Raw genomic sequence first — 16,815 nt, forward strand, 5'->3', positions numbered from 1 at the left:
TTCTAGGTTCTTAAGTTTCGTCCATTTCCCTTTCTTAAGCCTTTCCTTTTCCCCTTTGGGTGCTCTAGTTGAGCACAGATGGTCAGTATGAGTACATAAACAAAATTTTACTGAGTTAATGAGGCGATCTCTGCGTTCAATTTTGTACAGTTGACGTCATGGTACAATCTCATGTTACTCAGTGGGCTTGGCACAAATTTAAAGAATCAAATAATCTCTTTTTAGTGCTCACTTCTGTGATCTCTATCCCTAGTCCTCAGACTCCTGTTGTCAGAACTGAGGATTAAATTGACATAGAACTGAACAGGTTAGACTATGAAAAGAAGGGACCATAGAGTCTGGGTATACCCACAGATTCAGGTGAGGTTTGAGGGCTGAACATGGAAGTAAGCCCAGGAGAAGTTACCCTAGGAAAAGGCTTGGGGGGGACATGAGTCTTAAACAAGCAGTTGCCTCCTCCAAGGCAAAATCTTTTCTGGGGTCAATATGTGGAAATCTATAGACTTGCCCTTCACATGAGGTATTGCAGTGGATGGAGGACTGAACCTGGATCAAAAAATACCAAAGTCTGCTGACACCAGTACCAGCCACTTGCTATCTGTGTAAAACTAGGCAAGTCACTTACTATATGCCCCAGTTTCCTCCCCTGTAAGATGGGAATAGTAATAGCATCTACTTATAGGGTTGTCTTGAGGATAAAAGGATATCTATAAAACTTTGAAAACCTTGAAGTGATATATAAATGCTAGCTACTATCATTCTATAAGCTTTAGAGGAGCTCCCTAAACTTTACCTAAGGTAATCATCCATTTCCCACTCCTTCAGAACTAGGATTTGAGTAGGAGTAGAACAAGCCAGATTTATGAAGGCAAGAACTGTGTGATTTTTAAAAATACATAAAAGGAATGCCATCTTTACAGTCAGAACTGGGTACAGTTTCCATCTTTATGTGTAACCTTGAACAACTTATTGAGTTGCCCTGAGTCTCAGCTCAACTTTTTGTAAAATAGAAATAATTATCCTGCCACTACCTATCTCATAGTGTACTTGGGAAGATCAAATGAGAATGGATGTGTAGGGTGGTGGGCATAGAGCACCTCACCCTACCCCCTCACTTTCCTCAAGGTTAACTTAGTCACTCTCTTTGTCAGACCCATTCAGAAATCTAGTTTTTTCTCATGTGAGTTATGGTCTCCACCAACCTTACCCATCCAAACCAAGTTATCTTCTGTCAAATGACTCACCTTTATCTTATGTTAAGAAACCTAAACTCACATTTCTATTAGTTTGACTACAACTAGGCAATATACAGTTGTCCTATAGTCACCAAACAGCCCTAAGTACTAAAGACTTCCCACCAATCCACCTCAGAGTCTTTATATTACTCATGTCATTTAGATTCTGGGAAATGTGATAGTTCAATCATCTTTATTTTGAGTACATGTCTTTTCTCTGAGCATCTCCCTTTTTAGTGTTTCTCACAACTATTTTTGTTTCTTTCCCATTTCTTAATATAGTTGTCCGGGGGCAGCTAGGTGGCGCAGTGGATAGAGCACCGACCCTGAAGTCAGGAGGACCTGAGTTCAAATTTGGCCTCAGACCAAACACTTGACACTTACTAGCTGTGTGGCCCTGGACAAGTCACTTAACCCCAATTGCCTAAAACGAAAAAAACAAAAAACAAAAACAAACAAACAAACAATAGATATATATATATAGATATAGATATAGATATATATATATATATATAGTTGTCCAAATTAGAAAGAGGCATCTTATGTAGGAAAAGTTTTGTAAATCATAAAGCATGATTAAAATGTCAGCTTATTATTAAGAGGCCAGTCAGATTTCATTTAAGACTAAGCATGAGAATAAAGCCATTCTACAAAAGGAAATGTGAGGGTACATGTTAAGATTTTCTGGTTTCATACATTTTTTTTATCTTTGGGAGACACAAACTGGCACAACATAAGTATCATTAGTGAAAGGTTCACAGAGGCATTTAATGTCCAGGGAGTAGACCAAGAAAACTGCCAGAGTTCCACGTCTAAGATGTCCAGATGGCAGAGGTGAAGAGAGATAAACAGCCTGGCATAGCATCATTCACCAGACTCATTCTTCTGCATTCAGTCTACAACTATGACCATGTACATTTTCTTCCTTTGCTCTTTTTTTTTTTTAAGATGGTCCAAAGTTAAAGTCACTAGACAATAAAAATGGGGGCAATTTTGCAAACCAGAGGACCAGAATGAGATCTACTCTCATTAGCTCAAGGAGAAAAGAAGCCTGGTACTCAATTAGCTGCTAATCTTTACCTGATTCTTGCCAAGTACTTGAAATGATGATAGCGTTTTTATTTACCCAACAGAAAGGAGGACCTCAACCCCTCTGTAGACAATAACTCATCTTTCCAGGACTGACTAAGAGATTGAAAAGAAACAAATGTTACCATTCACACATTTTGCCCATGGAACAATTGAAGCCAAATGAGATATAACAATGATAATGGTTGATGATGATAACCACAACAACATTAGGGCAGCTTGGCCATTTGAAGACGTTATGAGTAGGAACAGTAAGAGAATGACTGATAGAAATATTCTCTAGAGCCTTTATAAGTATATACTTGTTACTTTGAGATATATGAAAATATGCCACCTTAAACTTCTAAATTCACGTGTTAGCCTTCATGAAGAATCTGCTGTGATATTGCCGACACTGAAGGGTTGCCTTTCCTATCTCTCTCTCTCTCCAGGTGCAGTGAACCTGTGAGCCGACCACACTCCTGGCATTCAACCACATCTGGAGAGGACCGGACTGATGCCAGCATGATGCAAATATCTCAGGGCACGATTGGTTCTCCTTGGCACCAAAATTATCATTCCAGGTCTGTAGCAGACACCTCAGCTGTGGCTGAGTGGACTCAAAGAATGACAACGGGTTTTTTGGTTTCTCTCCCAGTGATGTGCCCAGAATGGAACATCTTTTCTCTTAGTCTCCCTTTTTACATCATTTTCAGCCTGTGTCCTTTTCTCTCTTTCATAAAATACACCCTCAGTGCTATCTTCATCCAGAGAAAGAACTGATGGCATCTAGATGCAGATCAAAGCATGCTATTTTGACTTTCTTTTTTTTTCTGTATTTTTTTCCCTAACGGTCTGTTTCTTCTTCCACAGCATAACTAATATGGAAACATGTTTTACATGCTTGCCTGTAAATAACCTCTATCAAATTGCTTACTGTCTTAAGCAGGAGGGGAGAAAATTTGGAACTCAAATTTTTTTTTGAATGAATGTTAAAAATTGGCTTTATACATATGGGGGGAGAAATGAAATTTTTTTTTTAAAGATTATACTTTTTTATGAACCCTGAGGATTAAACCATCCTTCTTGCCACCCCCCTTCCCCCAATTCCTCCCTCTCCAGAATTTAATACATGAGCAGAACCTGATGTTAAATCTCTTCCTAGAGTGGGAGGTGGGAATCCAGAATCATTCCAATCTCCGCCTGCCTATTTGAGGGATCTATACATTTTCAGATTGGCTGTTTCTCTAGTAAAACATTTTAAAACTATACTAAAAAGAACAACAAACAGAAACTTTCCTCCCTGCCAAAGCCTATTTACTGAGGGGAGTATTGCCAAATTTTGGCTTATAGTAAAGACACCTTTCTTCTTTATTTTCAAGAGAAAATTCCAGATGCTTTGCTTGCTGGAGTAAAAAGTGCACTCATTTTTTTCTTAGAATGTTCTTTTTAATCTTTGTTTTTTCCACCCTCTGCATGGACATCCTACTTCATCTATTTCCCATTTTTTCTTTTCTCCCTTTCTCATATCCCTACTTTTCAAATCATTGCCTACTTTGCAGTTGGCCTACTAATATAAGTCAGGGTCTTGCGTCAGTTTATGTCAGTTGACAAATATCTAAGCACCTACTATGTGCCAGATGCTACTTATGAGACTATTGCATAATTAGGAAAAACTGGGGAAGAGACATGGGTTCATAGATTTACATCTGGAAATCATCTTACAGATTTCAGATGACTAAGTCCAACAGAGCATGAAGTTTATAGAAATTAAGTGACTTGCCCATGGTTACAAAGCTAGTAAGTGTCTGAGATGGGATCTGAACAGAGGTCTTCCTGACGCCAGGTCCAACACCTCTTGGATTAAATGGATTTCCCAAAGCTATTGACAAAGGACTCCAAATCCATAGAGAAAAACTTTTAATTATTCCATGATTTGTACTTGCAAAAAAAAAATGTTTTCCCACTGAATTAACAGAAAAGCCTTTTATGCAGGTTTCTTAAGGTTACATGGCAAGTCAAGAGTCCATGTAAGAGTAGAAAACCTTTCTCCGGACACAGCTACCACTTCATTCTCCACCAAACCATCATCTAGCTCTTTCTAGAAGATGGCACCAGGCCTTGCATGGAGCACGTTCCTAAGCATATGTCAAATTTAATGGAACTTTAGATTTTTTAAATGGCAATATCTTAATTTTTTTTATTTTTATTTTAAAAATATACTTCCATAAAATTTTGAGTTCTAAATTTTCTCCCCCTCCACAGGACAGCCTGCAATCAGATATAGGCTATACATATACATTCATATTAAACATATTTTCACATTAGTCATGTAAATGATAATATTTTTTAGAAATACAATAAGAAGCTCCAGCTTCCAGCAAGGTTTAAAACCGAAGCCCAGAAGATGGCCTGAACACACCCTCTTCTGGGACAGGGGGGAGCAGGGCATGGAAAGGGGTGATCCAAGAACCATGCCCAGCTCCTTGCTAAGATACGCTTAATGCAAGCCAACGTTCCTTATCTCCGTTGCTTCTGCAACTGGCCACCTCCCAAAGAGAAATAAATCCAAATTCCCACATAAAATAAAGGGCTGAGCCAGCAGGGAGGCCGTGCCCATTGGAGTACAGTCATTTTGATGAGTGTCTGTAAGTAAAATCATGATGATTTCTGACAGTCCTCCGTGGGAGATGGGGTTCAGTGGGAGATTTCCAAAGGTTAACAGTTACCATCTTTGAGAGACATTGTTTTTTGTTTGTCTGTTATTTTGTTTAAATATGACTTTGCCTCCTTCTCCCTACCCCCTAGTATTCTTTGTTCCTCTCTCCTCTTCATGAAATAATTTTTTAATTTGTTTGTCATTTAGGAGAGGACCAAGTCCCAGCTCCCAAAAGCATTGGAGAGAGGTCCCTCTGACCTACAAACTTGGAACCTGAGTGAACTAGAATCAGTTAGCAGTCTGATTGTCCAGGGGTCTGATTGTCCAGGGGGCCTGATGCTAGGACTGGAGGGGGTGGTTATCCCTTTCCTAAAATTCCAGAAGTGGGAGTTTTTCAGTTTTTGTTTGTGAACAAAGGGAATGTAAACAGAGTTAAGCCACCCATATAAATGAGAATCATAAAACTGCCTTAGGCTAGGGGTATACTTTAGCTGATGGATGTGTTGAGCACTAAATACACACCCACACCTCCCTGTTCGTCTCTGATGGAAGCCAAGACCAAAAGCTGTACGATAAGTTGAGAGAATTTAGTATCAGGGTAACCTTTGATTGGTAGGAAAACAGAATTTACCACGTTCCCAGACGTGAATAATTCTGTTGTTACTGTTTCAGTCTCGTCTGACTCTTCATGACCGCATTTAGGGTTTTCTTGGCAAAGATACTGGAGTGGTTTGCCATTTCCTTCTCCAGCTCATTTTACAGATGAGGAAACTGAGGCAAATGGGGTTAAATGACTTGCCCAGGGTCCCATGGCTAGTAAGTGTCTGAAGCCAGATTTGAGCTCAGGAAGATAAATCTTCCTGACTCCAGGCCAGGCACTCTATGCACTGTACCACCTGGACAGCTTGTGTTTATAGCACTTTTTTTTTTTTAAATAGAATCTGCGATTTCTCTGTTATAGGGAATTCTCAGGGAAAAGCCTCCCTCTCCTGGGTCAGATAAGCCACCTCTTCTACATCTTATAATCTTCAGGCATTTCCTGGGACAGTGAAAGTTTTAAGTGGTTAAGTGACTTCTGTGTATCAGAGACTGAACAGAAATCTAGTTCATCCTAATTTTTTTTTAATGTAATTGACCTCTTTAGCAGTCTGGTAAAAGTTATGAACCCCTTCCCAAATTAATGTTTTTGAATTATTGAAGGAAATGCTAAATTTCAGTTAGAGGCTAGTCAAAATAAGGTCATCATTTTTCTACCATCTCTACTCACAGATCCTCTGAAATCTATCCATGGACCCCAGGGGGATCTGTGAATCCCAAGTTAAGAACCTCTGATCTGGTGCAACTTTTTTCCTTTACAGGTCAGTTAGAAGGAATGGCAGAGCCCTACATGAGGGGAATTCTCATTTTCCTCTTTCCCCAAAATCTGGAGATGGTTTGACACGAGTGCCTGCCACCTCTTTCCCCATCACTTCTGACCCTTTTCATTCAAGCTGCCCATCCATTGCTAGGACATTTTTCTTAATACAACAACTTGTCAGCTCAAAAGAGCTGTGTGGGGTGGGTTAAAGAAAGAAAGGCTCACATTACTTCAAAAGCTACAGTAGAAATCTGTGTTTCTTCCATCACCCTGCACAAATCATCCTGTAATCTATTCATTTCATGCCGAAGGCTTTCTATGATGGCAACAGCAATTCTGGCAGATGGCCCCTTCCCAGCCTGCTTGGAACCCAGCTGTATGTGTTTGCCAGGCACATTTCCAAGGCACACCAGTGGCATCTAGTGGTCTAGCTGCCATGTTAATGGATGCTCATCATCCTTCCTTTACCAAACCCTAGCCCTGGCTCCAGGACTTAGCTGCAGGAAGGGGAAGGTGTGAGGAGGGTGCAGTGGGGGGCTGGAGAACAGGGTGTTAAAGATAGTAAGGAGACAAATATACATACAGATGAGAAAGCTGAGTGGCTACGAGCTATGTTATTTTTGGGATTTCACTGAAATTATCCTTTAATACTCCCTCTATCAGATCAGTTAGTCAACCAACATTTATTAAGTTTCAGGAACTATGTTTCAGGAACTGTATTAGGTTTTGGGGTTACTCTCAAGGAGAGTCTGATAGGGAAGACAGTACATAAACAACTACATATGAAACGTTTTTAGTGAGACCTGATGCCACAGTACTGTGTATATCATGAGTATATAAATGTTTTTCAAGGGGTTCAAAATGAAAACCCAATGCAAAGACTCAATAATCCAACAAACATTTGTTAAGCACCTACTGTATGCCTATACTAGGAGAAGGACAAAATCAAAATAGTTCCTTCCCTAAATAAGTTTACATTCTACATTAGTCATATTGTAAAAGATGAATCAGAACAAAAGGGAAAAGCCACAAGAAAGAAAGAAAAGAGAGAGAGAGCAAATAGCATACTTCGATCTGCATTCAGACTCCATAATTCTTTCTCTGGATGTGGACAGCATTTTCCATCATGAGTCTTTTTGGAATTGTCTTAGATCATTGATGCATTGCTGAGAAGAGCTAAGTCAATCATACTTGATCATCGCACTATGTTGCTGTTACCATTTACAATGTTCTCTTGCTTCTGCTCACTTCACTCAGCATGAGTTATGAGTCCTTTTTAAGCAAAATTAAGTGAAAATTGATTAAGGAAAATGATGAAGTGAAAATAACTCACAGAAGATGAGACAGGGTCATACAGCTGCACTTGACTAGTCCTCTTTCTTGTACCTTTTTCCACTTATCCCAATAAGGAAAGATTTCTATAGGCTATTGAATTCTTTAAAAAAATATACATTAAAGACTCTCTTTGTTTTGTTTTGTGTATTTTTATTTGTTTGTTTTTGAGGCAATCAGGGTTATATGACTTGCCCAGGGTCACACAGCTAGTAATTGTCTGAGGCTGGATTTCAACTCAGATCTTCCCGATTCCAGGGCCAGTGTTCTACCCACTGTGCCACCTACCTGCCCCAAAGAGTCTTTGAGAGCTGACTTCTGAGTCTGCTAAATCATAAATCTTCTGTGTTACTAATTGTTTTTCTCTCTTTTCCCTTCCAGCTCCTCTACAAGTGATGTCTCTAACTATAGCCATGCTTATCCAAGAAGGAGCCCCGATCAGTACAGCTCCCAGGGAAGCATGGAGAGTCTGGACCACAGTGGGAGCTACCCTCCATGCCACCTCCTCTCCCCTGCCAAATCCACCGGTAGCATCGATCAGCTTACCCACCTCCACAACAAGAGAGACTCTGCTTATAGTTCCTTCTCCACCAGTTCTAGCATCCTCGAGTATCCCCCCACCAGCGTCTCTGCCCAGGAGTGTTCTGATGCGGTGGCCACAACACCCACCCAACGCAGCCTATCGGAAGGAATGAGACAGGCCGACATCCGCTATGTCAAGACAGTCTATGATATCAAGCGAGGCATCTCCGCAGAGTACGAGGTGAACTCTTCGGCACTGCTTGTCCCCAGTGGAGAATCCCAGGGATCAGTGGATGGTCAGGAGCATGACAGGTGCCATGGTCATCCCAGAGGTGGTAGGATGCCACTGCTATCTTGGAACCAACAATACTGCAGTTCCCATGAGACAAACTCTAACAACCTACCCCACGAAGTGGATGTTCCCATGCCCCCAATTCGGAACGGCAGCTTTGGAGTTCTCAGGCATTATGAGAGGCCCAGCTCCTGGTCTAGCCTTGAGCACAACAGGTACGGCCGGCCCCAATCAAGCTTCCCTGGATCCCTAAAGACTTCATTTCCAGAAGAACATTTACACCCTGTCCTGGAAAAGAGTCCGGAGAATAGCCCTCCGGTGAAGCCCAAGCAAAAGTATACCCAAGCAACCCAACCAGGCCAGCCTCTGCTCCCTACCAGCATCTACCCTGTACCTTCACCTGAACCACACTTTGCCCAGATGCCCCAGCCTTCTATGAGCAGTAATGGGATGCTATGCCCAGCACTCGCCAAGGAACATGGTTATCCTGCTCCCCCGAGCACTTGTGAGAAGAAGGCGGCTCTTGAGAATGGGAATCAAAATGGCCCCAGTAAGTCTGCCGCTATCTTTTACCAGGCACCAGAATATATCTCACCTCCCCTGGTGGAGAAGTCAGAAACCATGGGCAAGTTTTCCCCATATAAGCCACATTTTCCATCAGAGCCTGAGAACCTCAGGGGCACCTCCCTGCAGAAAGATGAGCCAAGGATTTTGGAAGGCAACAATATTCTCCCCAATGGGAGAGAAAGCGTGCATGACAGGGTGCAGCATTGCAACCATCGCATCCCTCAGGCCCTGCAGGAAGTCAATGAAGGCAAACCACTTTTCAGACCCTCCGAGCCCAAGAGGGCGGAATTCCAGGAATCTCAAAACAGCTACCTCCAACCAAGACCGGAAGGAGAAGGCCTCGCCAAGGACGCATGGAGCACTTCTGACCAAACAAGTTCAAATATTTTATCTCTACAGACTATTTCCAAAAGCACCAGAAGGCGAGATAGCCTGGAGATACAAATGGGACCTCAGGAGGGAAACCCTGACAGTCGACCCGCCTGTCTGATCAATGTGAGTAAAATAGAACAAGAGCCCAAAAAGGTGGTTCTGGAACGATGGGACCATTCAGACTGTCAGACTTCCCACGTGAGATCTGAGGGAGGACCTAAAGGGCCACCCCGTTTCCATAATTCTGAACCAAGGCATGAGGCGTCCAACCCAAGCCGGGGGCGGCGTAGTTCAGGCAATGCCCTCCCGACCTCTCATTATGGGAAACCCCACTGCTCCGTGTTGGAGAAGGTCAGCAAGTTTGAGCAACGTGAACAAGAGACCCGGAGACCCTCAAGCGTGAGCAGCTACATCTATAGGGCCAACAAGCTAGAACAGACACCCAGTAACAGAAGTTCCATGATCAGCCTTGAAGACCCCCATGGTGAAATAAGCTTCCTAGAAACAAGTCCATCCTTTGGTATCAGGGAGAGTCTGGTCAAAGAGAGTAAGAAAAAACCCGAAGGGGTTTCCTGGCATCCAGCCGAGCATCAGCCGAGGAGGGTTGGAAATGGTGGCTATGGAGCCACACACCCAGACCCCAAGCCGCTCAGAAACACTTTTGTCCTCCAACGCAGCCAGAGCACCTTCCAGCTTTCCAACAACGTAGAGGAGGAAGCCCTGTGGAGAGAAGGCAGATCTAGTAGTCCTGAGTCACCGCTTCTGGAGGTCCCTTTAAACCAGGCTTATCGGAACAGTATCAAGGATGCTCAGTCCCGTGTCCTGGGAGCCACTTCGTTCCGACGCCGGGATCTTGATCTGGGTCCCCCCGGAGCATCCAAGGCAAGGCAAGGGGCAAGGCAGAGGCCAGCCTCTGCCCACTTGGGGCTGAGGAGCCCAGAAATAACAGCAATGCCCGCTTCACCTCATATCCCCAAGGAACGACATAACATCACTCCAGCCGAGGGGAGCCCACCTAGGGAAGACTCCACGGCCCTGGTGGCCCGAATTGGAGGCCGGAAGAGACTGACAGCTGAACAAAAGAAGCGTTCCTATTCAGAGCCTGAGAAGATGAATGAAGTAGGGGTATCTGGGGCTGAAGAGCCGCCCGCCTGCTATCCCCAGAGGAAGGACCTGCCCTTTGGCTTCCCGGAGAACACAGTGGCAGACAGGCGCCGCATCTTTGAGAGGGAAGGGAAAGCTTGCTCCACCCTCAACCTCTCCAGGCCTGAGCTGAAGCAGCTGCAGCAGACTGCCCTGGCTGACTACATTCAACGCAAAACGGGGAAGAGGCCATCCCCTTCGGCCAGTCACGGACGAGACAGCCACAGCCTCACCGTGGCCCCAAGCAGGAATTCCTTGCAGGAGCAAAACCCCTTCCCCAGGAGAGGGTCTGCCACCCTGCCCACAGAATTTGTGGGGAACACAGAGAGAAGCAGCCTCGGGACGCGGGGCGTGCCACGAGATCGGAGCAGTTCCTTCGCCAGTAGCCTTCTCCATGCTGAAAGGCACTGGCCTCCCAAGAGGGAGTCAGCGAGGGCGGATTGGCTTGGAGAGGCCAATGGCCAGTCCACTCATCCACAGAAAGTGCCTTGGGCCCATGAGAAGCGATCTCCCCTGGCAACCGCGACCAGGGGGGCGGGAAAGTCCATGTCAGCCGAAGATCTGCTCGACAGGTCAGATGTCCAGACTGTCCCTTTCCATTCGAGGTCCAGGTCGTCCCCCATCTCAGATAAGAAATGTCAGGTATGTGCAATCATACCTCTCTACCCATGGGAAAGTGTAGTAACTGTCCCTATCGAATAAACTACTACTGACCTCGGTTTCCTCCCTCACTTTGCCCCCCATTTCCTTCTCATACAGGAAGATAAAAATTGTTTTTGCAAGGATCATAGATTTAGAGCAGAAAGGCACCTTATCAATCATCTAGCCCAACCCCATCATCTCATTATAACTGAGGAAACTGAAGCCTAGCAGTCTGCAGAGAGAGGATTCACACTTAGACCCTCCGATTCCAAATTACTCCTAACTTCAACCAGAGACCCTGGAATAGAAATCATAGGGGCACCGTGGGCACGGAAGTCAAACAGAGCACTATTTTGGCCTCTCTTCAATAAAGAAATGTCATTTAAATTATGACTTCATGGGTATGTAGCCAGAAAAAAGTTATTTTTTAATGAAAGATTCTATTTTGGTTCAACTGTCTCTCCCAAAAAGAGCTCAATCACCACCAAATATCTTGATATTTAAGAATTTATGTAATACCTGTTGTGCCTTCTATGAGTCCCCCAAACCATAAGAGATAAAGCCCCAAATTGACTTTTATTAGCTCCTCTGCTCATGGCTAATACATTTAAAAGCAGAATTTGTTCTTCAACATAACTATCTGATTTATTCACATTACATCGATTATAGGTTTAATCTGCCAAAGGGCTAAGGGCTTCTTTGACCTCATTTCATGAGGTTTTTATGAAGAGTCTAAGGGACATGTATTATTCCTATTTGTTGTTGTTTTTTGGTTATTTTTCAGTCAGGGCCAACCCTTTATGACATCATTTGGAGTTTTCTTGGCAAAGATACTAGAGTAGTTTCCCATTGCCTTCTCCAGCTCATTTTGCAGATGAGGATACTGAGGCAAACAGAAGTTAAGTGACTTGCCCAGGGTCACACAGCTAGCGAGTGTCTAAGGCTGGTTTGAACTCGGGTCTTCCTGACTTCAGGCCCTATACTCTATCCATTGTGCTACCAAGCTGCCCCTCGTATCAGAGATATAATGACCTCACAGAAACCACCTGTCAGTTAAAATGAGAATGTGGATGGTCTACATTTCTGGATGCTAATTTAATTTTAAGTCCCATGAATCTGTACCTCCCTGAGTGTAAGTATTAGTAATTAAGTAGAATTTTCTCAGCTTTTGAGGATTCAGCTGTTTTTCAGAAGTTCGGCCAAAGTTAATGAGGAGAGTGCAGTAATGTGTAAATAAAGGATTTTTGAGGTGAGAGAAGGAGGGCTCATTATATGGCTTTCATCTCAGCAAAGTCAAAGACAAGGGGGATATTAACCTCATTATCATAATCAAGCCTGATTCCAAGCACCGAATCATACTGTTTTCAAAATACTGACATCTAAATACACCTGCCAAACAAGCTACACAGCGTGGTATAGTGGAGCAGGCTCTGGACCTGGAGGCAGGAAGGATTGAGTTCGAATTTTACCTCAGATACTCACTAGCTGTGTGACCCTGGACAAGCCACTTAACCACCCTGTGTCTCAGTTTCCTTATTTGTAAAATAAAGATGGGGTGGGGAGGGGTTAGACTTAATAAAATCTCTTCCCATTCTAAAAATATGATCCTTTGTTACTAAGGGGCAGTGATATCAGATGGGGAATCCCCCAAAGGGAATTCCCTTCATTCTGTTTATCAGGCCAAAATCCTTCTAACTTTGCTGAACTGGGTCCAACTTACTTCATTTGAGAGTTTTGCTTATTTTAAAATACAGGTGTGTTACCTGCCTCTCCCACCTGTCTCCCATCTTTCCCTCCTGCTGCTTCAGACATTCACAGTGTCTTGGAGCGTAAAGCCTTCAGAAAACAGAAGATCACGTTTAAAATTTGAGCTGGGGCTCACAGGGCAAACTTCACGACTCAGCTCAGTGGTCTGGCAGTCGGGCGATTAGCACAGGCTCTTCCTAAGGAATGACCTTGTTCTGTGAAGGAACCTCTGGGGTGTGGTCAGTGATTCCGGGATCCTTCTGTGTTCTAGGATACGCTTCTGAGGGGGAACACCGACTACAGCCTTCTGGGAAAGGCTCCTTCCTGCGTGGCTGGCCCTGGATCCAGGTATGCACATCTCTTTCTGCAGCCTCTTTTCTTTACTCAGGCAGCTGCTGGTACACTCTCTTCTCTGTCTCTGTGTCTGTTTCTCTCCCTTTTCCTCTGTCTCCCTTATTTTCCCCCTTCCTCTCCCCCATCTTTCTTTCTTCTCTCTCTCTCCTTTCTCTCCCTTCTTTTCTTCCTCCCTCCCCCCATTTCTGTCTCTTCTCTATGTCTTCTCTCTCATTCTCTCTCTCCCTCTGCCCTTCCCTCCCTCTCTGTCTCTCTCTGTCTTTGTCTTTCTCTGTGTCGTTGTTTCTCTCTTTCTGTCTTCGTCTCTCCTCTCTCTCTCACTCACTTTTCTTCCCCAACTCTATAACCAAATGAGATAGGATCCATGAATTTTGCCGGTCCTATAAATGATAGCCGGTGTGTCGCCTGAACTTGTTTAAACACATGCATACCTTTTCTTTTTGTGTTTTTTTTCTAAGCTTTTCTATGAGTTATTATATATTAGGGTTTGAGTATGATACCCTTAGAAGAAAATGTTTGCTTCTAGGGCATCAGCCTTGACATAATACTTGTAATTAGCTTAGCACAATGCCTGGCACAAAGTAGGCACTTACTAAATGCCTTTTCTCTTCCTTGAGGTCACAGTCCTGACATCAGGGCAGGTTCCTCTTCTCCAGTCTGTCCTAAGGAAGTCTTATATAGTCACTGACTTTATGCCAAGAGTATCAAATCACATCGAAGGAAATCTTGGGAGAAGAAACCCTTCATAAGCTAGTCCACAAAATGAGGCATTGAAACAGGAAAATTAGAAATGGCAAATTACCTCAGAGACAGACTTTCTGCAATCCTAGAATAGTGGAGTTCGGAGAATGTGGCTTTGTTTTTCAACAAATTAACTATCAAAGATCCTTTGAGGAAAGGGAAGAGAATAAGCACTTGTTAATATTGTTTGCAGGTTGTTGTTTTGTTTTGCAAAGAATTAGCTATCCAAAATCCTTTGGCAGAAGGAAGACAATAAGCATTTATTAAGCGCCTACTATATACTGGACACTGGGCTAAGTTCTTCAGAAATATTATTTCATTTAATTCTCACAACAACCCTGGAAGGTAGGTGCCATTATGAACGCCATCTTAAAGTTGAGGAGACTGAAGTAATTGAGGTTAAGGGACTTGCCCAGGGTCTTTGTTGCTGTTGTTTAATCATTCAGTCACGTCTGACTCTTTGTGATTCTGTGGAGCATAGCGTGCCAATACTGTCCATGGAGCAGTTTGCCATTTCCTTCTCCAGTGCAGTAAGGTAAACAGGTTAAGTGACTTGCCCAAGATCACACAACTATTAAGTGTCTGAGGTTGGATTTGAATCCAGTCTTCCTGACTCCAGGCCCAGCACTCTATGCACTATGGCACCACCTAGCTGCCTCCATTCTTGGAAAGGAGACATAATAGACATCTAGATGAGACCTGAATATTTCAGATTCAGAAATAAACAACATTTTAAGTAGAAACTTCCAAAGAGAATGTACTCTTTTTTCCCCAAAGGGAATTTATTTGCTTGTTTTGGGGTCACACAATAGAGCCAGCCCATGTGGTCTGGCTCTGATTTTTTTGGCATTTGATCTGGACTCATGATATCATTGGTGTGGAAATTTGGTCCTCTGGTGCCAGTCAAGCAAGTTTAAAATTGTTGTTTGAGGCACTGAGAGGTTGAGGAATGCGTCCATATCTCAAGGGGAGAGGGGGATGCAGAAGGCTGGGGCTACTCAGATCAACATGGCTGCTTTGATTTACTCCATTGGTGATTTGGGCTTGTTCATCCCTCCTAAGGCTCACCATATTAATATTGAATTAAAAATAGACACCCAATCACCTTGGTGCCCACTGGGGCTAGACCTCCAGACACCTTGTAGCTTCAGTCTCCCTTGTAGCTGGAATTTGCCACTGGACCCAGATGGCTCCAGAGAAGAAAGTGAGGCTGGTGACCGAGCACAGCCCTCCCTCACTTAAATCCAATTCATTTGCAAGTCATGGCATCACCATGTCATGATGTCATGGTCTTCTTCGAGAATGAAGGACAAACAAGAACAGGCATGTGCTGCCCTAGGGAGCCAGCTAGGTGACGTAATGGACAGAGGAGCAGATCTAGAGTCAGCCCTGAGTTCAAATATGGCCTCTGGCACTTACTAGCTGTCTGATCCCAGGCAAGTCATTTAACCGCTATCTGCCTCAGTTTCCTCATTTGTAAAAATGAGGATAATAATATGATAGATAATCATATTTATAAAAATGAGGATAATAACACCTGTCTGCCAGGTTTTAATGATCAAATGAGGTAATATCTGTAAATCACTTAGCAGAGTGCTTAGCACACAGTAGGTGCTTAATAAATGCTTGTTTGCTTCCATGCTGCTTAATTAAAATCCTCTTGTCACTTTTATTCCTGATTTATATCCCAGTTCCACAGTTGTGTTCCATATTTCAAACAACTATTGTTCCCTTTCCCAATTTATATTAGTCTTTTCTGCAATGCCCTCCAACAGGAAGCAGGTTATTACATTACCTGCTAGTCTGCCAAGAGCAGCATTCCAAGATTCTTCTTGCTGCCTTAACCAGGATTAATTTCATCTTAAAGTTATCTTTCCGGCTGCAGTACTTAGGGTGAGGCATGTGCTAGCTAATCTTTCATCCCTGGTCAGGCTCAGCCTTTTCTTTTCGAGTCTATCAGGATCTACAAGAGGTGAGATGGAAAATGAGAAGTGGGAGAAAAAAAGACAATTTCAGGGTCATCTTGTCTGGAGTCAAGGGCTAGACTCCTTGACCTACAAAAAGCCTTCCAGTTCTCAGACTCCTTGGGATTTTGATAGCGTGCAATAGGTGGGGGGCCATTCACACCCTTCTACAAAATGGGCCATTATGAAAAGTTTATTTGTCCTTCTCTCGATTCCAGAGTAATCACCAAGGAAAAGTTCTGGCCCAAACTATTTGACACTTTCAAAAATAAGCATTTAAAATTTTTTCTCAGTAATAAAGAACAAACATAGTAGACTAAAATGATCATATAAATAATAGATATTTATTAGACTGAATCTTTGTTTAAAAATTGTTAATATCTCACTTTGCATAACCTTCATTTCTTTAAAAAAATTATTTTTATTATGATCCAGACAGATATCAATAAACCTGAACATTTTGAAAAACAAAGAACAGAAAGGGAGGATTGTATATGAAATTGTGAGAGCAATTATCTAGTTTTTTAGTTTGTTAAATTTAACACGATAATAACAAAACTGCCCTGCTTTCTCTCACCCTTTCTGAATGTCTGTTCTCTTAGGTGGATTTTCAAATATTCCATTAACATTCTATTTTTTCTTTTCTCCACCATTATCACTACCCAGCAACCCAATAGACATTCTCCCTAGTAATGGGTAAATATGGTCAAACAAAAACAAATTCGCACATTGGCTATGTCTGAAAACATAATAGCTAGTATTTACATGGCATTTTAAAAATACATCTCATTTTATCCTCACAAAAACCCTGGAAGGTAGGT

General features: G+C 42.9%; 1 protein-coding gene across 2 annotated transcripts in view; it reads left to right on the forward strand.

Moving 5' to 3' along the window:
* The first annotated feature begins 2,736 nt into the window (after positions 1–2,736).
* SHROOM3 (shroom family member 3) overlaps positions 2,737–16,815 on the forward strand; it is a 38,152-nt gene continuing 24,073 nt past the window's right edge. The window contains exons 1-3 of one of the 2 annotated variants that reach the window (XM_027854637.1): positions 2,737–2,887; positions 8,033–11,189; positions 13,207–13,283. In XM_027854637.1, the coding sequence (XP_027710438.1) occupies positions 2,829–2,887; positions 8,033–11,189; positions 13,207–13,283 (3,293 nt within the window). In that variant the 5' untranslated portion in view covers positions 2,737–2,828. Of the gene's footprint in view, positions 2,888–6,272; positions 6,321–8,032; positions 11,190–13,206; positions 13,284–16,815 lie in introns of those variants that run through there. The other variant, XM_027854636.1, reaches the window with a different exon arrangement.

Source organism: Vombatus ursinus, unplaced genomic scaffold (genome assembly GCF_900497805.2).
Source record: "Vombatus ursinus unplaced genomic scaffold, bare-nosed wombat genome assembly UNPS02010461.1, whole genome shotgun sequence".
NCBI classification, from domain to species: Eukaryota; Metazoa; Chordata; class Mammalia; order Diprotodontia; family Vombatidae; genus Vombatus; species Vombatus ursinus.